Consider the following 21,913-nt stretch of genomic DNA (forward strand, 5'->3'; position numbering starts at 1 on the left):
AGAGGTCTCCTGGTGGGAAAAGCCCAGAGACCCACCGAGTTGGTGTAGCGTTGGGTTTCTATTCTCGACCCCATCTATTTAGCCTCCTAGAGGTCTGGGGACTTATTAAGTCCGCTAATGAGTTAATGAGGCGGGCCAAGCTTCCTAGAAATCTTGAGTTCAAAGTCTTCAGGTAGTCTAGACCCTGACCGCTGCTGGGCCCCTACTTGAGTATACCGTCTCCTGTCTGCCTTCCTGCCTTCAGCTTCTGCACCCCACTGCCACTCCCAACACCTTCCCGCCTTTGAGCCTTTGTGCTGTTCCCCTGTAGAAATGCCACCCTTGGGGCCGGCAGGTGGTGCAGCGGTTAAGTGCACACATTCTGCTTCTCAGCGGCCCTGGGTTTGCCGGTTCCCATCCCGGTGCCGACACGGCTCCGCTTGGCAAAAGCCATGCTGTGGTAGGCGTCCCACGTATAAAGTAGAGGAAGATGGGCATGGATGTTGGCTCAGGGCCAGTCTTCCTCAGCAAAAAGAAGAGGATTGGCAGTAGTAGCTCAGGGCTAATCTTCCTCAAAAAAAAAAAAAAGCCACCCTTTGGGGAAGGCTTCCACTGATAAAGTCTATTAGTTCTCAGAGCACACAACTTGCCCATCTGAGTACTTGCCAGCACTTACTGCTGGTACTTTTAATTCACTCGGCCACTCAGCTTTTTAGGAACATTTATTGAGTTCTACTATGTGCCAAAGGGAACCAATGTTGAGCATAAACACAGGACTCTTGCCTTCAGGGAACTTACAGTCTGTGGGGGTTGGGGGGTAGTGGCAGAGATTAATCAAAGAATCACATCCAGAAACAACATGTTACAGGGGCGCCTGGCACCCTGAGGCCTTCCGCAGGTATCTGGTGAGTGAACACAGTTGGGATCAGCGCTATGAAAGAGAGGTGCCTCCCTGAGGAGGGGATGTGGAGGATAAGTAGGCCTTAACAGGTGAGTGGAGGAGGAAGAGCATTCCAGATGTGCAAAGTCCCCGCGATAGGAAGAAGCATGGCTAACAGGACCTAGAGGCCATTGTGACGGGAGTGGAGTAACAGGGAACACAGTTCAAAGTGAGGCTGAAGAGACAGGCCAGGCCAGCAGAGCCTTTAAGGCCTTCGACAGTTTTGACTCTGGCCCAAGAACAATGGAGCACCCATGAAGACTTTCAGGCAGGGGTAACCTGACCAGCTTGTGTTTTGAGCCGTTTGTTGGAAGGGTACCAAGGGAATGCGGGGAGGCCAGTTAGGCCATTGCTAGAGTTAACTGGGTTTGGGCTGTCTCTCAACTAATGGTGAGTGCCCTAGGACAGGACCTGTGCCTGGTACTCCTCTGAAATCACTCACATGCACGCAGGCGCGCGCACACCCACCCACCCACCCACCCACACACACACACACACACACTCACACACAGGGCCCAGCCTGTGAGTGCACACAAAATGTACCCCATATACATTTTTTACATCAATCTGAAATCAGAGTTACCCAGCACCATTCAGCCCACTAGTTTATATACACAGGGCCCTGGGACCTTGGGGAGCAGTGTCTTGGGGACAGGGAACACAGACTTCCTGATTACCAGTGTCTCTCTTGATGGAACTTGGGAGCCAGGCTCCCATGCCCTTTCCATTCACTTCCTCTATGAAACATGTTCATGTCTACGGCCTGCCCATCCTCTCCCTGCTCCTGGCAGGGTACAGGGGGCTCTGTCCCCAGCCGTGGGCAGCAAAGAATAGGTGTGCTGGCTTCTGTACACCATCTTGACCCCTCAACGGTCCTGGCGCCGAAGTGGGGGTGATGGAGGATGCCGTACTGGAGGCAAGTCATAGTGTCCAGGGATGTGGCTGTTCTTGGGTGAGTCGTAGTGGCCAGGGGGCAGGCCTGGAGGCAGGGGAGGCTGGGAGCCCACAGAGTCTCGATCTGGAGACAGAGAGGGGACAGGATGAGGGGAAGGTGACTCCTCCCCTTCTCCCCACTCTCCTGCCATCTCCAGCTTCTTCTGCCCAAAGATGGTGCCTGGCTAGAGGCCAGTGTGTGCAGCTCCTCAGCTCCAGTGGGGGAGGCCACCTGGACCTGCCCACCTCACAGGATAGGAGGACACTTTGTCACCTGCCTTGTTCTCCACTTTTCTGGGTACCAACTCCACAACTCAGCCGCTGTACAACCACCATTTCAAATCCTCAGCCCTGAGAGGTAGGCACCACCACTCACAGGCTCTAAGAGGCAATGTGACTTTCCAGACATCATGCCAGGGATGGCACAAGTCTGACCCCAAAGGCCTTGCTCTTGCTGCCACATGATGCCGCCTCTGTATTCTCTCTCTGCATCCCTTCTCTCTTTCTACCTCCCTTGTCCCCGTTCTCTCTAGTCCCTGCCCCAGCGGAGAAGGAGGGCTCACCATGGGTCAGAGGGCTGGGCTGCTCATAGGTGCCACTGTCTCTTTGTGGCTGGGTGTGTCGCTGCCTCTGGCTGTTTCGGAGCTGAGGAAGCTTCCTGGGGGGGGATCCTGAGGGAGGGCCTTTCATCTCCACATAGCTGCTCTCCCGGGGGCTCCCTAGCAGGCTGGGCAGGTCCCGGATGGTGGCATAGGGGTTTTCACTGCTCAAGGATGCCATGCTGGCCCCCAGCCCCTCTTCAGAGATGGGCCCTAAGGATAGGGGAAAGAAGTCAAGCTCAGTGGAGCCACTGGCTCCTAAACCCAAGTTCAGCCCCCTCCCTTGCTTCCCGCTGTGCCCATACCTTTACTGTAGAACGGGCCTGGGCCATTGCTGTTGCTGTAGCTACAGCTGTAGCTTCGGTCTAGGCAGCTGCTACCTGGGGAAGAGGAGGCAACGTGCAATCCAACCCCAGGTCCCCTCCCTGGCTCCCGCCTCCTCTGGAACTTGGGCCCAGAACCCCCTTCTGCAGACACACACACTCAGATAGAGCAGCATGCTGGGCTGCACACGTCTACCCTCACCAGAGGCCTTGGCCTCCAGCCTCCTACCCCTGTCCAGAGACCCTGGAGGGGGCTCCCGGCGGTGCTTCCAGTCAGCAGGCAGGGTGGCGTGGTTGTCATGCCCATGGGCTCCACCTGGCCGCTCAGGGGCCTGGAGGCTGGCAAAGAGCTGACCGCCTGGAACCTGATAGGGGAGGGGTAGAGTAGGGAGAGAAACATCCAAGGATAGAGCTTTCCAAAGAACCAGGTCTGCACTCCTCCCTCTGCGTCCCTTCCCCCAGCACTGACCTTGTTCGGGGGCGGGGGGTTAGGTGAGCACTGTGACAGGGTGTGATAGCTGGGGTTGGAGTAGTAGTGACTGTAGCTCGGAGGGATATCTGCATGAACAGACACAGGTGCAGCATGACCTGCCAGCTCAGAGACAGGCCCAGGCCCAAGAGAGTTGTTCTGTCCCAGGAGATCAGTAATATGCCTCTCTGGCCTCCCTTCCTCCCTCTAACTCTCCACTTCCCATCTCCTGGGTCCAGGAGGGGACGCAGGAGCCCCCACACCCCACCCACCCTCAGCCTATGAGCCAGCCAGTCATGTGTGTCCCCCACCCCCAGGCCAGCTCACCTGGCATGACGTACTCGGAGCCATCCAGTCGCCCACTGCTGTAGGCCACTGCCAGGTGTTGGTGTTCCTTGCCTTTTTGCCAATGGCGGTAGCCAATGAACAGTGCCACCAGGGCCACCACCAGGGACCCCAGCACTGCAATGCCAATCACTGCCCCCAGCGAGTTATAGGCCACTGGAGAGGTAGGCATTATGGTGAAGGTCTCCTGGCTTCCTACGTGGGATGGGGCGGTCACTCAGGACAGCGTCCTGGCTCTGCTGGAGAGCTTGAGGTGCATGCATGGGAGAGGCCCCCGTAGGGAAGGCAGGGTGGTATGAGGGCTCGAGGTCCTGGTGGACACCCGGGCAGTTATCTGTGTCCTGGTTCCCTGGGGCCTGGAGGAGAACTCACCAATCCTGCAGGGGGCACCACTGTGCCCTGGGGGACACACACAGGCCCCAGTCTCCGGGTGGCACCTCTCTCCAGAACCACACTGGCATGCTTGGGAGCAGTTGGCACCAAATGTCCCTGGAGAACAGCCTAGGAGAGAGGCAAGGAGGCAGGCGGGGATCAGAGGGGCAAGGAAACTGCAGTCTGCTCCACAAACTAGGGCTCACTTGGGGACAGGGGCATGGAGTTCCTCTTCTGTTGGTACCTTCCAAGCAAAGGTGTCCAGTCCAGCCTGGGGGGCAGAAACAGCTCCCATCCTGGGGGTGGCAGGTCCCACCATGGCGACACTGGCAGGGCTGGGCACAGTTGGCTCCCCAGTGTCCTAGAGGGCATGCTGCAGGAGACAAGGTGTATGTCTGGCAGGGGAGGGCAAGCCCCTCTTGGATGAATTCTCAGCCCCTAGCATCACGAAAATCTTCTGCTCAGCTTTGGTCTCCCCAGGGACACCAAGGCTTTGAATGTTTCTGCACACTGATGATTCACAGATGCTCATGTCCAGCCCCATGTGCCCGGCTGCCTCCTCAGCATCTGCACTTGACTACCCAATAGCCATTTTGAAATAATGTGACCAGGCCCGGAAACCAAAGGCTTCCAGCACCCAGCATTGCTTAGCTCTGGACTTTTTTTAAACATAAGAAAGAAGTGTCCCTTCTATTTAAGGCATAATTTTTGTGTATCGGAGACACTAGCAAATAATCTAATAGTAGGTGTTACCAAATTCTATGGAAAAACTCTTTGCCAAGATCCCATCCCTCTACCTCGCCTGCCGATGAGCTTATATCCAGCCTGTCTCATAGTGACAGCTTCTCATTTCCCCTTTTCAAAATTTATTTTACTCAGTTTTTTGACTGCTCTTTTCCATGATGTTCTTCATATATTTAAGTGGGAAAGCAGCCATGTATAAATAAATAAAAATAAATTGAAAAATGCCAAAGAAAAAAAAAAAGAACATATCCAAAGCTGAGCTATGGTTTCCCTCCCACTCCCCACCACGTACAAATACTGCTCTTCCCAGGCTCCCATGCAGAAGGCAGGGATATTTTTCCCTGACCTGTTCCTTGTTGCATGCTCAGCACCTAGAACAGTACCCAGCATGTAGGTGATGCCCAATAAATAAATATTCGTTTATATTGTTTGTATAAGTGACTGATTCGAGGCAGGTCCAGAGGCTTTTATACCCGGGAGCAGGGGGACAGGAGCCTCGGGTCCTCAGCCCACCCTCTCGACATGCACATGTGCTCAGACACACAAGCCACCACGTACGCTGGGAGCAGTCAGGGCCCGTCCAGCCAGCAAGGCAGTAGCAGGTCCCATCCGAGGGGTGGCAGGAGGAGTGGTTCGCACACTTGCAGGGCACACAGCGTTTGCCATAGCGGCCGGGCTGACAGGCTGGGGGAAAGGGGTTTGTGGTGACTGGGGGCAGGAGCCAACCCTCAGTCAGTCCTTGACCCCACTGTCTCCCTCCATCCTTCCCACTGCAGTAATTGGCCCAAAGATTGGAGACAGGGGAGGAGACCAAGAGGGGAGAGTGGGGGCGCTGGCATCTGACACTGCACCCTACAGCTGGCAGGCGGGGGGAGGGGAGGGAGCCTCACGTCTCTGGCAGGAGGGGCCTCGGAATCCGGGTGCACACACACAATTGCCATTCTCAGGGATGCAGGTGCCCCCATTCTTGCAGGTGCAGGTGTTGCTACAGTTGACCCCCCAGAAGCCCGCAGGGCAGGGCAGGTGGCAGCGGGCTCCTGCGAACGCGGGGGGTAGAGTGAGCCTGACCTTGGCCCCCTCCTTCCACAGGGGTTCTTCTGGACATATGTCTGGTAGTATGCATCCCCCAACTCCCCAGTAGGCCTGCAGCCTGGACACCCAGAATGCTCACCTGTCCAGCCAGCCTGGCACTGGCAGTGCCCATGAACAGGGTCGCAGCCATCAGAGTGGTCACAGTCACAGCGACTGGCACAGCCTTCACCAAACTGCCCCTTCTTGGAGAGGGAGTGGAGGGTAGGGCAGGCCAGTCTATTGGGGGGTGCTTTGCCCTCCCCTCCCCCAGGCAGGCAGGCTGTTGGGCAATTACCGGGCAGGGGAGCTGGCAGTGAACCCCATGCCATCCAGGGGTGCAGGTACAGGCTCCAGTTTGGGGGCTGCAGGCTGCTTCATGGGCACACTGGCAGCTGGCATTGCAACCAAAACCCCAGGTTCCAGGCAGGCAGGGCACAGAGCAGTTACCACGCTGCCAACCTGGAAGAGGGGCCTTGCACATAGGTATGGGGACCCAGCTCCCCTCCTGAGCAAGCACACAGTGGGCATTCACTGTGCCGAGCTCTGTACTTTGAGCTGCGGGTGGGAGTAGGTTGCTCATGGCTCCATACAAGAGATAAGCATGTAAACTGTTAGGTGTTGCATAGAAGGCTAAGTGACTGCTGGTGACACACCACCACTTCTGGGTCTGGGTCTTGTGTGCCTCTTGTGCAAAATGAAGGGGAGCAGCAGACCCAAATGCTGAGAGAGTCCCCGACAGGTAACTAAATGAGTCATCCAGACCATGTGGAAGGCAAAAGGGAGAAGTGGGGGCTGCAGACTGGAAGGTTGCTAGATATAACAGAGAGCTGGCCAAACGGGGTATCAGAACCCAGCCGAAAGGCTGCCAACAGTGCCACCTCTGGTAGATCTTGGGTGTCCTTCGTGGCATGGCTGTTGTTTGGTTCTGTATGACTGAAAGTGAGAAATGTTCACCGAAGAGGTGCCTTCTGGCCTGGGCCTTTAAGGACAAGTAGGAGTTTTGTGGTTGAAGAAAAGCAAAATGGATATTCCAGGAAGGAAGGAGCCTGGCTGCTTTCCCACCCTCCAGCTGTTGCCCAGTGGCTCCGCCCTTACCCTGCAGCCTTTCCCCTTGGACTTTCCTTTCTAACCGCGGCCCCGCCCCCCCAATCGCCCCTCCCGGAGACCCCACCCCATTACCTTCCTTGCAGACACAAGTGCCGTCGATCGGCGAGCAGGCGATGGCGTTTTCGCAAGAGCAGCGTACGGAGCAGTTGACTCCATACGTGTCCGGGGGACAGAGGCTAGCGCAGTGCGGGCCCTGAATGGGGGTGGGCGGACTAATGAGCAGGGCGGGCCGGCTCTTCGGCCTCTTCCCCCTTCCTCGCGGCGGGGCGCGCCTCACCGTGTAGCCTGGCGCGCACCGGCAGAGGCCGCTGTCGGGCTGGCAGACGCCGCCGTGCAGGCAGAGGCAGTGCTCCTGGCAGCCCGGCCCGTGCGTGTCCTGCGGGCAGCTCTCATTGCAGTGGAGACCCGCCCAGCCCGGCAGGCACGAGCACTCCCCGCTCATCGGGTGGCAGCTGCAGGCGGAGACGGGGGCGCCGCGCGGTCTGAGCCAGGGGGCAAAGGCCGACCTCCCCGACCCCGACGTGGGGTGGGAGTCGGGCATCGCCCAGTGAGGGGTCAGCAGGCAGGCTCGGCGCTGTGCGGAGAGCGCACCGAGGCCCCGCCCCTGAGGCCCCGCCCTTTTCCCTTCCTTGACATCTGTCCCGCCCTTGGATATGCCCTGACGCTTTTCGTGACTCTGGCGGCTTCAGTACCGAAGGGCACTGGCCTCTTAACCCCTTGACCACAGTGTCCCGCGGCCCACCTGAGGCTGTGCTCCGGGTCGCAGGTGCAGGGCACCTGGCAGCTGAGGCCGTAGAGGCCGTCGGGGCAGAGGCGCTCAGCGCAGCGGTCCCCGGTGAAGCCGTGTTCGCAGAGGCACGCGCCGTTGGCCGGGAAGCAGCGGGCGCCCGGGGCGCAGTCGCACGTCTCGGCACAGTCCTGCCCGAAGCGGCCCACGGGGCACTCCTCACGGCACCTGGGCGCCTAGCTGAGTGAGCCCGGCCGCGCCCACCTCCTCCTGGCCCGCCCCCGCCACTCCTCCGCTCGCCCTAGCCCACGTCACTCACCGATCCCCCGTGTAGCCGGGAGCGCAGCGACACTGCCCAGTGAATCGGTCGCAGAGGCCGCCATTATGACAGCGACATTCCTGGGAGCAGTTGGGTCCATGGAAGCCCTCCCGGCAGGGCAGAGAGCAGATGGTGCCCTGTGGAGGTGAGAGGTTGCCAGAGCTCTAGGTGCCCAGCCTCCTCCCCATGGCTACAGGATCCCTTGATACCCCCATACCTGGAGCCCTCAAACCTCTCCAGGGCCCACAGAGCCCACCCCACTCATGCACATCCTCGAGGACGCCCTGTTGAGAACCATTCACAGAATTCTCCCCAGACTCCCAGAGTATACCAGAGGCACCCCCTTCATACCATCCAGCCAGGCGGGCAGCTGCAGGAGCGCTGGGAGGCCTGGAAGACACCCCCGTTGTGGCAAGGATGGGTGCTGGGGCAGGAGAAGCCAACAGTGCCCTGGTGACAGGATACCTCACAGCTGCTGGGCAGAGCGGCCATGAGTGGGTAAATGAGGAGCACCTGCCTCCTCCAAGGGCTCTGCCTCCAAGGGCTAACTGCCTCCAAGGGCTCTGCCTCCAAGGGCTAACTGCCTCCAAGGGCTCTGCCTCCAAGGGCTAACTGACCATGCAGGGGACTCCTCACACCTGCCCTTTGAGCCCCACCCCTCTTCCCTGTTGGGCACTGCTGGAGTCAAAAAGCAAAGGTGTCCAGAACTGGAAATGGCAGGGACACCCAGCTCCACCAGGTAGGGTAGTGAAGAGCCATGGGTGGCAGGTCTGCTCCCCACATGCCCTCCACTCCACCTCCACATTCTCCACCTCCTCATGTGCCCGTGCTGTTCCCTCTAGGAGAATGCCTCTGTCTGCCATAATTTTTGTGTCCTGCAGGGCTCAACTCCCAAGCTCCTCCGGGAAGCTGGGCCCTTGCTCTCCACCTGGGTGCCCCCTCTCCCTCCTGTGACTGTCCAGCCCGCCCTTCACCCTGCCTGACAGCAGGGTTCTCTGGGTGCGTGTCTCAGCCCCACTGGACAACGTGCTTTCACACACACTAGCTCATGTTCTCTTCGCAGCAGCCCTTCTAGGTGACAATACTGTTCCCATTTTAAAGACAGGAAACAAGCGTGTGAAGAGTCAACGATTTTCTCAGTCGCTCAACTAGTGAGTGGCAGGGCTGGGACTAGGATCTTGGCCTCTCGACTCCATCCCCACATTTGGGATCCTGTCTGAGTACCCTCGTAACTCCATGTATGCCCATGTGGTCCTGTATCTGTGGCCCCATTATCGTTTCCCCCCCCCCCCCATTACGCACCTGGGCCCAGTTCTCTCTGGGGGGCAGAAGCAGGCTCCAGTGTGGGGGTCACAGGGTGCCCCGTGGCACTGGCAGCTGAACTGGCAGGCAGGACCATAGCGGCCAGGGGAGCAGGGCTGAAGGCAGTGCGGGGGCTGCAGGCCAGAGGGGCAGGAACATGCCCCACTCTTGGGGTCACAGGAGCTGCTGTTGCCGCAGCTGCAGGGCATGTCACACTGTGGCCCCCACATTCCTGGGGCACATGCTGTGGGATGAGGAGGGTGGAAGGGGGTCAGCAGGGCTCTTGCCCCTTCTAGTCTCCAGTTAGTCCCCGTCTATCTCCCAGCCCCCACACACATGCCCATGCCCAGCTTGGCGCATCCGATGTACCACATCTCCGGAAAGGGCAGCTCGCTGCAATGGGGCTCTGGGGGGTAATTGCCCTGGGGTCCTAAGTACCTTTGCCCTGGTAGGGAGGGTTGCCCAAGGGTCCCGTGTCCCTGAAGCCACCAGCCACTCACCACTGGAGCAGTCATCGCCCCGCCAGTCTTGCACACACTGGCACTGATTGGGTGCCACGCAGCGGCCATGGACACACTCCTGGGCACAGAGCGCTGGGGCAGAGATGGGGGGGCGTGAGAAGATGCTTCCACTCCTGTCCCCACCCACCTTTTGTCCTCTGAAGCCTAATCCCATCTTCCTTCCACACCCAAGACCAGGAGTTCTCCAAGCATGAATTCTGCCTCTGAGATGCAGAAAGACTGAGGGGCAGCAGCTCAGGTCAGGACTTAACAAGATCTCAGGATTCTGGGCTTCCCAGCCCCTTTCTGTGAAGTTCTCCAAGCACCTTGTTGGGAGAATGGGGAGGGGGGTTCTCTGGAAGACCTACATATGGATGCTGTCCAGGAAGAGGGTAGAAGTCTAGGGGGTGGTCAGGCAGGGCAGGAGTCTCAGGCGACGGGCCGGCACTGAGGGAAGGGGAGAAAGGCAGAGTAGGCTCCAGTCTGGGGGTTTCAGGATGCTGGGGGGCAGGGGGCAGGAGACTGGACAGCGACAAGTCAGAGACAGGGAGAGGAAGAGATGGAGATGGACCCAGACACCAAGGCCCCAGACACACAGTGAGAGAGACACAGGCAGCCCAGAGAAGAAAGAGAGCTCCGGACAGATGGAGCTTCAAAGACAGAGACTGCTGAGGGACATGGAGAGAGGGGATGAGAGAACCATGGGAGCAGCCAGAGACAGAGGTATGAAGTGGCAGCTGAGAGGGAAATACTCATCAGGACCCAGGGATAAAGCCAGGTGGAGCGAGAGAAGGGGGAGAAAACCCAAGGGGCAGAGGGGTAGCCCTACCCTGGGGGGCAGGGAACAAATAGGAGGGTGGACTAGGCCACTGCGTTCCATGGCTCCACCCCGTCCCCTCCCTGGCCCTACCCAGGACTCACGGACACAGGCCCCGCTGCTCTCGTAGAAGCCCCGGCAGCACTGCAGGCGCCTGCGGTGGTCCGTCTTCACCACCTGGCGGTACACAGTCCTGTAGACAACCCTGGGGAAGACCCGGAAGGTGGCTCCAGCTGTCCCTGTCTACGGTGTCCCGCACTACTACCCTCACTACAGTGCAGCACTCGGAGAGGCCTGGGGGCATGTCCAATGCTCTGGGCTGGGGGAGCATAGAAAGAGCATCCCCTCCTTGGCCCTTACTTAACCACACACACACACCGTACGTGATGCAGGCACGCCCCAAACACACACCCTCCACACAAACCCCCACACCTCGCCTTGAGTGCATGGAGGCCAGATGCTTCCTCTAAACTTGAAATGTCCTGAGGAGAGAATGGGGGAGTGGAGGGCCAGGGGCCAGGCCAAGGCAGCTACTCAGGCAGCCCAGGTGCCCATGGAGGGGGATGGGGCACTCACGTGGGCCGGGGGCAGGTGTGGGGGCTCTCCCAGGGCCGGTCGCAGGGCTCCGAGGGGAGCAGGCTGAAGGGGCGAGTGTGGGACTCCTTGGTGGTGGTGGTATAGCTGCAAGACAGGGGAAGGGCCAGGGGCTCAGGGTGGGGAGAGGCCTGAGGTGGCACAGGGTACCATGGGAAACAGGAACATGAGGTCTTGGCCACAGTGGGGAACCGCCATCCCTACATTTGGGCTTGCTCCCTCAAGCCTAGGATGGACCCCCCATTCTGCTCCATCTCTGAAGTCTGGAGGGATCTTCCCAGAATTGGAATGTTCCTGAGACACCCCTCAACAAAACCCTGTTTTCACCCTATAGGACCAGAGCCTTCCATTTTTCCCTCCGCCTCTGTCCTGCAGCCGCCTCCCACAGCGACCAAGGGAGGGAGATAAAGAAAGGACAAGGTCAGAGCCAGGATGGAGACTGAGACAAGGTCAGAGATGGAGACGGAGTCAGAAGCAGCCCATCGCGGGGAGTAGAGAGAGCAGAAGCAGAGACAGGAAGGAGATGAGGGCTGGAGAGAGGGAGGGAGGCAAGGGAAGGAACAGGAAGAGGATCCCCAGCAGGGGAAATGGGGGGCTGGGGCTTGGTGCCCTCGACGCACGGCAGGGGCCCCTCTCACCTTTCCCAGAAGCTGCAGGTGTTGGGGTCATTGGGGTTGAGGGTTCCAGCCAGCCCCAGGCCCAGTGCCAGGAGAAGAAGGGAGTGCAGAGGTGGTGACATTGCAGAGGCCTGTGGCAGGGCCAGGCAGGTGAGGGACACTGCAGTCACAAACCTGGAGAACCCAGTGTCTGCAGAGACCTGAGCAGTGGTGGCAGAAGAGATGAGGCTGCTGCCTCTTGTCCTCTGGCCCCAGGCCCCCTGGGTTCCAGCCCCCGGGTCTCATTCCTGACTAGGTGGTGCACTGCCACGCCTTTGAGCCTCTCTCACACTGTCTCCTCTGCCCAGCCGTCGTCCCTCCATTCCTCACCTTGAGTACTCACCGTTCAAGTACCCAAGTACCCACCCAAGTACCATAGCTCCTCCTCTGCTCTGCTCCCCGACCCCCATTGGCAGACTGCCCCTTATTCCTTCTGCAGCCCCCAGCACCATTCGCCCACATACCACTGTTCTAGAATCCCCAACCCGCAGCCCAGCCCCTACCCAGGGCACTTTGATATTTGTACCAAGCTCTGAAACTGGAGCCACCGAGGGGAAGTTATAAGAGAAGCCGACTTGGGTTCAGTTGGAGGAAAAACTTTCCAGCAGTCAAAGCAGTTCAGTAATGGAATCAGCTACCTCAAGTGGTGAACTCCCCGTCACTGGATGTATGCAGGTAGAGGCCAAAACCACCCTGAGGCAGCTGGGGGCTTCCTGCTGTAGGAGGCGGAAGTAGGGCTGGGTCCAGGTGACCTTGAAGGAGGCCCCTCCCAACCACTGGTGTGCTGGTACCCGCTCATACGGACTCATAAGAGCCAACTGTTCACATCTCTTCCCAACTCCTCGTTCAGTAACGCCACATTAGTACCTTGAAATTGGAGATGGGGGATTATTTACACCACAGAAATCAGCAACCACCACAAACCAGCCCCCCAACCCCATCCAAGCCAGTTGTTAAACACTTGCCAGCACACCACTGTACCCAACTCTAGGTGCTGTCACCCAAGGTCCCCAACCTGGCCTCAGACTTCAGGAGAAGCCCCCACCTCCCTCTGACCACCCCAGCAGCCATCTGGAAACGGACTCCTCTCCATCTCTTCCACCCCTGGCCTCGCCCAGTGGGTGGGAAGTGGGTCAGGACCTCAGCTGAGTCTGTTCTCGCTCCTGAGCTCAGGAGGGGCTGAGCTGCCGCCCCCGCGGCGGGTTTCAGATTCTGTGTTCAGCGCTCCTAAGACTACCCTGGCTCCCTGCTCTACGCCTCCTTGAGGCGACCACATCTGCTTATAATTTTTTCCCGGGAAGAGACAAAGGTCGCGGTTGCTGGCCCCTCACCCCTCCTGAGTATCTCTGGAATGCCTGCTGCCTGGCCCCACCCCATGCCCCCCACCCACACACTCCCAGGGTCCCCACAGCCACTCTCAGCTCCAATCAGGGCAGCGCTCGAGAGAGACGCTCCCTAACTTAACCCCATCTCACTGGCTACGGCCTCCCTCCCAGGAATCCTTCCAGCGGTTAGGGCTGGCCCACCTCTCCTCTCCAGGTTACCTCCCTCTCAGTGCAAACTTCTGCCCACCGCCCTCCAGTTGTGCAGAGCGGCAATGCCTCTCCTCACCCTGGCTGGTTGCCCCATCATGGCTCCCCAGGGCAAATCCCGACCTCTAGTCTTCTTTGTGTTCCTCCCATCCATCCTCAGTCCCCAAGGAACTCACCAGGCTTCTCCGGCATCCTGGGGCCTGAGAAACTCAGGTGAGCCAGGGGCAGGGCAACGTGGCCCTGGGGCCTGGGGCCTTGGGGGAGCCAGAGAGTGTCCTGGGGGATCCCAGCGCTCAGGATGTGGAGCCTGAAAACAGGAAACAGAGCCCGGCTAGAAGGTGTGTATGTAGGGGAGGGCAGCAGGGAGCATGCTCACAGGCTCCGTCCTCCCACCACCCTAAGCTCAGAAGATCGGATTCGGGCAGCAGGGCCAGAAGCCTCTTTCCAGTGGCTTGTCTCCTGAGCTGAGCACCGTGGCCCACTCTGAAGGGATGAGGGGGAGACTCAGCCTGTCCTTAGGAAGCCAGGCCACAGTCAGGAGGGTCCTTCAGATGATCCCACAGTCTGTCCCACTACACCACCCCCAGAGCATCCCCAACGCCCCCCCATCCCCCTCCCAAACACAGTTGGCTCCTTCTCCCAGTGTCCCCAAACTATCCCCTCCGCCCCTGCCACCTTCCAGGCCCAGTGCCCACCTCCAGGGCTCGCCCTGTCTGCTCCCAGCTGACCTTCTCCCCACCTCTCCCTTGAGTATGCTTGGCAGCCAGGGCCACGGGCTAGACCCTGCGCCCTCCACACATCTCCCCCTCTTCATCCCTCAGTCGTCTCCACACCCCCCTCTGCCTGGACCCCAGCTGTGGCCCTGGCATGGGGCCCCTGTCCTCGAATTGGAGCCGTCTGTCTGGATCCAAGATCATCACCCTTGTCCCTGGGTAAGCCTCATCTCCAGCCACACAGGGACCCCCAGGCTGCCCCCGGGCCTGGATCCATCCCCAGAGCTGGAGGCCGCAGCAAGGTGGACGAAAGCCGCAGCAGGAAGGACCTGAGTTGAGGCACAGAGAGGAGGGGTCGTGTAGGTTGGGCTGCCAGCCCAAAGAAAGTCCTTCCTCCCATTCACATAGCGCCCAACAGCAGCCACCTCCTCCCAACCAACTTCTAGAGGAAATGGTTCACCTGCCGGCTTTGAGAGGGACCTGGAGGTGGGCAGGGGAGCATGACGAGGGCTTGACCCCAATCCCAGGGGTGTGACTCTAACAACCAGAGGTCAGCTGGCTGGAAGGATGGGGAGGTTCTGTTTTCCCAGAGGGCCTCAGAGTAGGACTGAGTGCAGAGGAGGCCTCAGCAAGCCAGTGGTGGGGCTGGAAGTGAGACCAGTGGGTGGTCCGCAGGGAGGGGAGAGATGGGATGGGAATCCTGGCAGGGAGGGGAAGGGTTTGGCCTGACCAGCCTTAGTCCCTGAGGACGGAACACAGGCCAGACCAGGAGCCCAGAGCCCCAGCCTGGGCCCCGAGCCTGTTCCCAGCAGAGCCTTTGTCCCTGGGGAGCTAGGGACCTAAGGCCTGGGTCCATCCTCCCCCTACACCTCCAGACCCAGCCACCCTGGGCCCCATGTGAATCCAGTGACCCCAAGGGGTTTAAATCAGACACTACTAGCTCCCCATTCTGCCCCAGGGGCCCACAGTTCACTCACTGAGGGGGACCCCGATCTCCCCCACTGTAGGCTCACTTCTTCTTCCCATACAGATGCCCCTCGGTTTCCCCTACTCAGCGCCCTTCCTCCACTACACCTCTGGTTTGAGGGACCCAGACATCTTCCCTCACAAGTACAATAATGTGACCCCATATATCCTTTACCCTGTTGGGACAGGCAGGGAGGGTGCTGAGAGATTTGCATGGATGATCCCCTTTAAAGCTAAGTCAACCCATTGTAGGAAGTATTATTATTCTTTTACAGATGATGAAACAGGCACAGAGAGGGTAAGTCACCTGCCCAAGGCCACACAGCCAGTAGTATCAGAGCTGGATCCAAACCCAGACTGCTAGCGGAGGCCTCCCAATGGTTCCAGTCTTTCCCAAGCCCAAAAAGGAATCCCAGGGGCTTTGCATCTCTTTTTAACAGCGTCAGTGATGGGGAGGGGGGGAGACTGGCAGGGGGCCGGACAGGAGAAGGGGATGGGGGTGGGGGCTACCGCAAGAACATGATCAGAGGCGTGGGAACCCGGGATGTGTTTACAGTTAAGAATGAGCTGACACGTCTCTCCTCTACCTCGAGATGCAAAGCAGCTGGGCTCCTGGCCAGGCCCCCAAGTCCCCAGTCCGGCCTACACGGCCCCCCAGGATCCCGGCCCTCTCCGCCTCCAAGCCCACACAGAGCCCAACCCAGCTCACCCCTGCTCTTCTGCTCAGCCCCATTCCCTCTGGCGGGGAGCCCCCCTACCCACACTGTGCCCCAGCCCCTCGGAGGAGGAGGGAAATGAGTCTGGGGCCTCTGGAGGGACAGGAGATGATCCTTTCTATAGAAGACAGAGAGCAAGAGTGGGGCTGATGGAAGTGAGACAGCAAGAGGGACTTCCCCACTGGCTCGTTCTAGCTTCTCTTCCCTGGGAGGTGAGGTAGCAAAGGACACCCTCTAAGCTCTGCCTCGCCTCCCACCCCCATTCAAGCCTGCGTGTGAATCCCGGCTCTCCATTCCCTCATCTACAAAATGGGGATCCCTTCGTAGGGTTGTTGTGTGGATTAACAAATGAGTTCACACAGATAAAGTGCTTAGAGCTCTATTAACATTAGCTGTCTCCACGACAGCATCCTCAGTCCCACTCCCCCTGCACCCAGAACGGCCCCATCCCCACTCCCCTTGGCACTGTCATACCCTTTGAGTATTAATTCCAGGAAAAGCTGTTTCTCAGTTTTATTTTTTTCTGAAGAACGCCCAGGATGATCCAGGAATGAGAATGGGGCCTTAGATGCTGACAGAGAGAAAGGAAGTGGGAGTGGGAGGGGGCCAGGCTCCCCCAAGAACCTGATCCCCCAGAACAATGGGCTACCAGCCAGGTACATCATCAAGCCACAGGCGGTTGATGAGGCAGGACGCCCAGATTCTGCTCGCCCCAGCCCTCAGCCTGAGCACCAACTCCAGCTGCTTGCTTGGTTCCACCGCCCCCTCCTCTCTTCTCTGGATCTCTCTGTCTCTCTCTGTCTCTTTCTCTGCTTCTGTCTCTGTCTCTACCCTTCCCATCTTGGAATCCAAGCGTTCCAGTACTTACAAGTTGTTATTTGAAGGCTATGTGACCTCAGGCACGTCACACGAGCCCTGTGAGCCTCCATTTCCCCATCTGTAGAATGGGAGAATAACCCCCCACATCTCCCAGGGTTCAGTGAGGGTTGGAACTGCTGGTTCCAGGGGCTACCCTGGACAGAGCCTCAGACCAGAGGCTGCTCAGTGGATGTGTGTTGATGGAGAAACAGAATCCCCCACATTCTAGGCCTTCTGCCTCTCTCTTTTTGCTTTTTGTCTCATTCTTCGTCAGAAACTCTGCTTTCTGCCTTTTTTTTCCTTCCTCCCTCAGCTTCTTGGTCTCTGTCTTTCTGCCTCTCTCCTTCCTTTCCTATATCAAGGCTGCCATGCGCAGTTGTGCAGGATGTTCACTGCACTAGGGAATCCACCTTCAAGTGTGGAGTGGAAGCTGAGCTCCAGCCACGATCCACTCACCAAGCCGTATGTCTTAGCTTAATGCTAAGGCTGCCTTGCCCTCTTCCTCTCTTGTCTTTCAGTCTCTGGGTCTGTTTCTCTGTGTCCTTTCCTAACCTATCTTTGCCCTGGAGACAGGATCATCTAGTCCTCCCCACTCAGCAGTGAGAACCCAGTCTGAAGACTACCCACCCTCCCCACACAGAGGCGGCTCTGCCCCCTACGCCACTCAGTGAACACGTGTACACACTTGCACACGCAAGCACAGAGCCCCTCCTTCATCCAGCCAAGCCAGGCCTTTGGCACGCCAGGCATGTCTGCCGGATGGAGCGACAGGAAGCCTGCGTGTGCGCCAGAGGCTGGGCGGGAAGGGGGCAGGGGTGAGGGGCCGGCCTTGTGTTCTCTGTGGCTCAGGAAACAGAAGCTGGAGGGTCCTCAGCCTGACCTGTTTACTCATCAGGAAATAGGGAAACTGGAGGGCTTCTGATTCACCAAACATCCACCACGTGCCACTTGGAGGTTGGCGCCGGTGCCCTTCCGGCCCTCGCCACCTCCTGCAGGTGCTGGGGAGTGTTATCTGCATTTCACGGGCAAGACCGCGGAGGGTCCCAGGTAAAATGACTTGCCCAAGGGCCGACCGATCCTCAGAGGCCACAGCAGGATTAGAATCTACTTCAAAGAACAAGGCAGTGGGTGGAGGGTAACCCCTGGGGTGACACAGGCCAGGGAGCAGCTCCCTCTCTGTCCCACCCTGTTCATAGTCACTCTGAGATACTCTCAGAAAGCGCAGCTCTGCTCTGGTCACTGCCCCTCTCTAATACAGTACAGGAAAGGACACCCACCAGGTGTCCAGCCTCTGGCCCTGTGCTCCCATCACAGTGGAAGTCCACTGCCCCCACGTACCTCCCACCACATAGCCACCCCTAGAATGCCCAGGTCCTACCCATCCTTCAAGCTAGCCTCTTCCAGGAAGCCCCCTCAGCGACTCCAGACCTTACCCATCCTCTCTGCCCTTAGGCCCTCCTGCAGGCTCTTAGCACAGTCCCCACAGGGACTCCCCACCCCCAGCACCCCTCCCAGACCTGGGTTGTTCTTCTCCCCCAGTTCTGCCTTGAGGCTGGATCAGTCCACAGAGACCAACACGTCCCCAAATTCCAGCCAGAGGCTTGGCACCATGTCCCTCCTCTGGGCATATGTGGGACTAACCCAGGCCCTCCAGAAGTTCCCAGCCCTGAAGCACCTCAAGTCTGATGGACTAACCCCGTCTTGTGACTGCCAGTTTGTGAGTCTGCCTTCTCCAGCAGGTGGGGTCTTCCTCCAATCTCACTCCTCTCTGAGCCTCCATTGGTGGGCCAGCCGCCCCCCAGAGGATCCCTCACAGCTCCCAGGCCACGGTCATTACGATGTTTTCATGAAGGTGCCTTCCCCACTGGAATGGAGCTCCTTGGGGTCAGGGCACTTCTCTGCTTTCCTCAGCCCTGCGTCCCCAGCACAGACCAGCCCCTCCACACACACACCCAGGGGGCCTGGCGCCCAGCAGAAACTGCACATATGTGTGGAGTGGATGCACCGGTCAACCCTGGAATCCTTCCTGACTCCAGGCAGCCTCCACCTTACTTTGTAGGGAATCGGGGAGAGGGAGAGACATCTGGAGGCTGCAGCTGCTCCTCAGCTCACCAGACGGCAAAACTAGGCCCTCCTTCCAGGGCCCTCAAGACATGGCACTGGCGAGACGATGGAAGGTGGGGTCCAGACAGAACTTCCAACGTTACAAAGCAAAAGGCGGCCCAGAACTGCCCTCCTGACCTTGGGCAGGAATTCCTCAGGGCTGGCCTCCAAGTTCCTACGGGATGAGTCCATGGTAGTGCAAGGCGCTGAGTCACCTGGAGAGGAGGGGGTGTGTCCACACAGCCTCCAGTCCAGGGACAACACCCCCTCACTGGCCATCCCCACACCTCCTCCTCCTAAATGGAGAGACTAGGCCCCGGATGCCCCATGTTGGGTGGGAGGGAGAGGCAGGAGAGGGAACCCAGGAGGCCTCATGCCCCAGGACCCACCCATATGCTCGTTCTCTCTGGAGACTTCCATCGTGCCACATGCCCACAGGCATGTGCTGTAATACCAATTATCACCCCTGTTAAATGTAGACTGCGGGCTGGATCGTTTCTGTTAATTCTCTCAGCAATCCTATAAAGTAGGTGCTATTACGTCTCCCATTATGCAGATGAAGAATTATCCCAGAGAGGTTAAGTAATTTGCCCCAGATCACATAGCCACCAAGCTGAGCAGGGATTCGGACCAGTGCTCTCCCCCTAGGGTTTCTCTTTGGTCTTCTGACTCTCCATCTCTCCTGTCTCCACCTTCTTCTTGTTCTTTCTCTAGGTCCCTGCTCTATTTTTTCTGTCTGCCCATTTTTCCCTCTGGGCCTTATCGTTTCCAGGAGCCTCTGTGCCTCAGCCTGTGTTTTCGTGTCTGCCGGCGTCTGTCTGTTTTGATATTCATGTCTCTATATCTCTGTCTGTCTTTCTCCTTCCTTGTCTTCTCATCCTCCTCCTGCTGGCTTCTCCCAGACTGGTTACGTGCCAGGAGTGGAGCCAACACCCCCCCCCAACCCCGCCAGAGCCCCGCACGCACCTGCGGGCCTCTTTCTCAAGGCTTCCAAGGCTAGTCAGAGGAGAGACCAGGGAGCACAGCAGTGGAGGCCCTGCCTGGCCTCGCCCTCCCACCCCCACCCCACCCCTGCAGCGTGGGGTTGTCGGGAGGCAGACAGCAGCCCAGAGACCTCTATCTCTATCCAGGTTTCCGATTGGTGGATGGGGCTGCCTGAAGAGAGAGTTTCCTCTCCTGGGAAAGTCTGATAGAGAATGGCGGGGGGAGTGGAAAAACAGATGCCAACCCTCGGCTTCACCTCCCAGTGAAGAGAGGAAGACAGAGAGGCGAGCCTGGCCGGCCAGCCCAGTTCCTAGGCAGCAGGGAGGGTAGCCCCAACTGCAGTGGCAAGTATGATGGGTAGACACTGGGAGACCTCAGAAGTGGAAGAAGCAGCAGCAGGGGACAGATGACAGGAGGCAGAAGAGCTGCCCTCACAGCCTGGCTCACATGTGCACACACACAGGTACTCTATCAGATTGGGTTGGGGTGGGGTTCAGAGAGCAGCTCCCTGCCCCCCTAGGCCCAGCTTAGGCTGGGGTTAGGAGCTGACCCCTTGCCCAATCCTGCCTGGAGCCGAGGTCTAGCTGAGCCTGGGAACCTCGGGCCAGCACAAGCTGTTCCCATCCCCGGGGACTGGGGTCACAGCCCAGACCCGGGAGAGGCCACTCACCAAAGGCCAGAATAGGAGAGCCGAGAATCCAGTACTGGAGGCTGGAGATGGGGTGCGGGTGAGGGATGCCTTGCTGGGGCTTGGTCTTCTGGAGCCTAACCACCCCCCCCCCCCACCAGACCTCCCCCCAACTAGCCCTGCCATTAGCACCGCCCCAGATCACCCAGCCAGCTTTCTGAGGATCCAGATGCCTGAGACCTTTGCCAACTCCCCAGTCCTCATAACTGGCAAAGGGGCCTGCAAACCTGGGTCCCTTCTCCACGCCTTCCTCCAACATTTCTCCTGGTGGGGAGCCAGGCAATGCCATAAAAAACACTGCCCAGGCACTGTACTCAGTAGGAGACAGGTTTCTGCTCATCTCAACCTCACAACCACCCTACCAGGTAGCCACTCTATTTTATTCTTCCCCTTTTAAAAATGAGAAACTGAACCACAGAGGTTAAGTCTCTTGACAAAGGTCCCACAGCTAAGTGAGGGGTAGGGTTGAGATTCGAACTTAAGCAGCCTTGACTCCAATGTGGGTGCTCTTAACGTTCGCTTTAGCCAAGTAGAGGACCTGGTACCCTCTCTCCCTGAGCCCTGAGACGGGGCAAGCCGGGCGGAGGCTGCCCCTGGACTCAACGGTGCTACAGGGGCTGGGAAGCAGCTTCATCTGCATGTCATTTACATGTGGTTTCATCATGGATGGCAACCCTCAATTCCCTTCGGACCCTCTCCACTGCCAGCATCCCTTCACGTCTCTCTCTGTGGGTCTCTCTTGTTCCCCACTTCCCGCCCAGGGGGCTCGGACTCCAGTTCAGAAGGGACCTCAGAGTCTGCACGCCCTTTCCCTGGGGCAGGGTGGTCGCGGACCGGGGGCGCGCAGTCACTCACCTGCCTCGGGACCCTATCTCTCGGTTGGCCTGGGTTGGGGGGTCGACCCGGAGGACAGGGCGGAGGTCCCCGCGGTGAGCCCCAGCCCGACTGCGGGAGCGGCGGGGAGACGAACGCTGTGGATCGCAGGGCGGGGAGGGGCGCGGAGGGGCGGGGGGCAGGAAGGGGGTGGGGACTCGGGCCCTCGCCAAGGCAGGAAGTTTTGACAAGGAAACCGGGAGCCGGGGGAGGGGAGATGCAGAGCGCCCGGGAGGGAAACTGCTGCGAGGGGGATCAGCGAGGCTGAGCTGCGGGGCCGACCTTCGGCGGCCTGGACCGGGAGCAGGGAGGGGATGAGGAGGGGAGAAGAGCAGGGCCCCGGCCCCAGTCCCTCCTCGGCTCTCTACCAGCTCTGCAGCCTTGGGGTGTTTCCCCTTTCCTGCCTCAGCTTTCCTGTCTGCAAAGTGGGGCTGTGGAGGGGACGCAATGAGATGGTCTGCGTCGGGCACCTGCCCAGTGCGGCCCCACGACCGTGATCAGATTAAAGACCCAACGCGGCGACCAAGCGGCGCATCCCAGTCTGGGAGAGGCGGGCCAGGAACGGCCTCGTCTCTCTCTGCCGCCCCAGAGCGCGCCAAGGGCGGGCGCGAGCCTAGGAGGCGGTCTCCGCGGAGCCTCCGCCCCCCGCCCCCACGCCCTCCAGCCGAGCGCCCCGCCACCCC

General features: G+C 59.0%; 1 protein-coding gene across 12 annotated transcripts; it reads right to left on the minus strand.

The window, feature by feature from the left end:
- Positions 1–683: 683 nt before the first annotated feature.
- Positions 684–21,364, minus strand: PEAR1 (platelet endothelial aggregation receptor 1). Of its 12 annotated transcripts, XM_070268009.1 has the most exons (26): positions 21,213–21,306; positions 14,250–14,371; positions 13,506–13,636; positions 12,436–12,664; positions 11,780–11,889; positions 11,124–11,228; positions 10,652–10,752; positions 9,731–9,823; positions 9,231–9,474; positions 8,280–8,400; positions 7,929–8,065; positions 7,625–7,837; positions 7,160–7,334; positions 6,955–7,075; positions 6,071–6,234; positions 5,876–5,978; positions 5,595–5,741; positions 5,263–5,388; positions 4,205–4,333; positions 3,961–4,089; positions 3,571–3,783; positions 3,244–3,332; positions 3,004–3,139; positions 2,757–2,831; positions 2,416–2,664; positions 684–1,937 (listed from the first exon to the last, which is right to left on the minus strand). In XM_070268009.1, exons 4-26 carry the CDS (start codon positions 12,604–12,606, stop codon positions 1,786–1,788), a joined length of 3,303 nt encoding a protein of 1,100 aa, XP_070124110.1. In that variant the 5' UTR covers positions 12,607–12,664; positions 13,506–13,636; positions 14,250–14,371; positions 21,213–21,306; the 3' UTR covers positions 684–1,785. The 12 variants fall into 12 exon arrangements, with proteins under 12 accessions (XP_070124110.1, XP_070124109.1, XP_014595425.3 ...); XM_070268008.1 differs by lacking the exon at positions 14,250–14,371 and having other exon boundaries at positions 21,213–21,364; XM_014739939.3 differs by lacking the exon at positions 14,250–14,371 and having other exon boundaries at positions 2,977–3,139; positions 21,213–21,350.
- Positions 21,365–21,913: the final 549 nt, after the last annotated feature.

This window comes from Equus caballus, chromosome 5 (genome assembly GCF_041296265.1).
Source record: "Equus caballus isolate H_3958 breed thoroughbred chromosome 5, TB-T2T, whole genome shotgun sequence".
NCBI classification, from domain to species: Eukaryota; Metazoa; Chordata; class Mammalia; order Perissodactyla; family Equidae; genus Equus; species Equus caballus.

Bases quoted from the DNA above. Each gene is read 5' to 3' on its own strand.
- PEAR1 (XM_014739938.3), bottom strand. From the start codon at position 12,606: ATGAGTCCGTATGAGCGGGTACCAGCACACCAGTGGTTGGGAGGGGCC. The intron at 7,838-7,928 runs GTGAGTGACGTG...CTAGGCGCCCAG, and splicing joins CCCGGCTACACGGGGGATCG to GTGCCGTGAGGAGTGCCCCG. The intron at 7,076-7,159 runs GTGAGGCGCGCC...ACCCCCATTCAG, and splicing joins GGTGCGCGCCAGGCTACACG to GGCCCGCACTGCGCTAGCCT.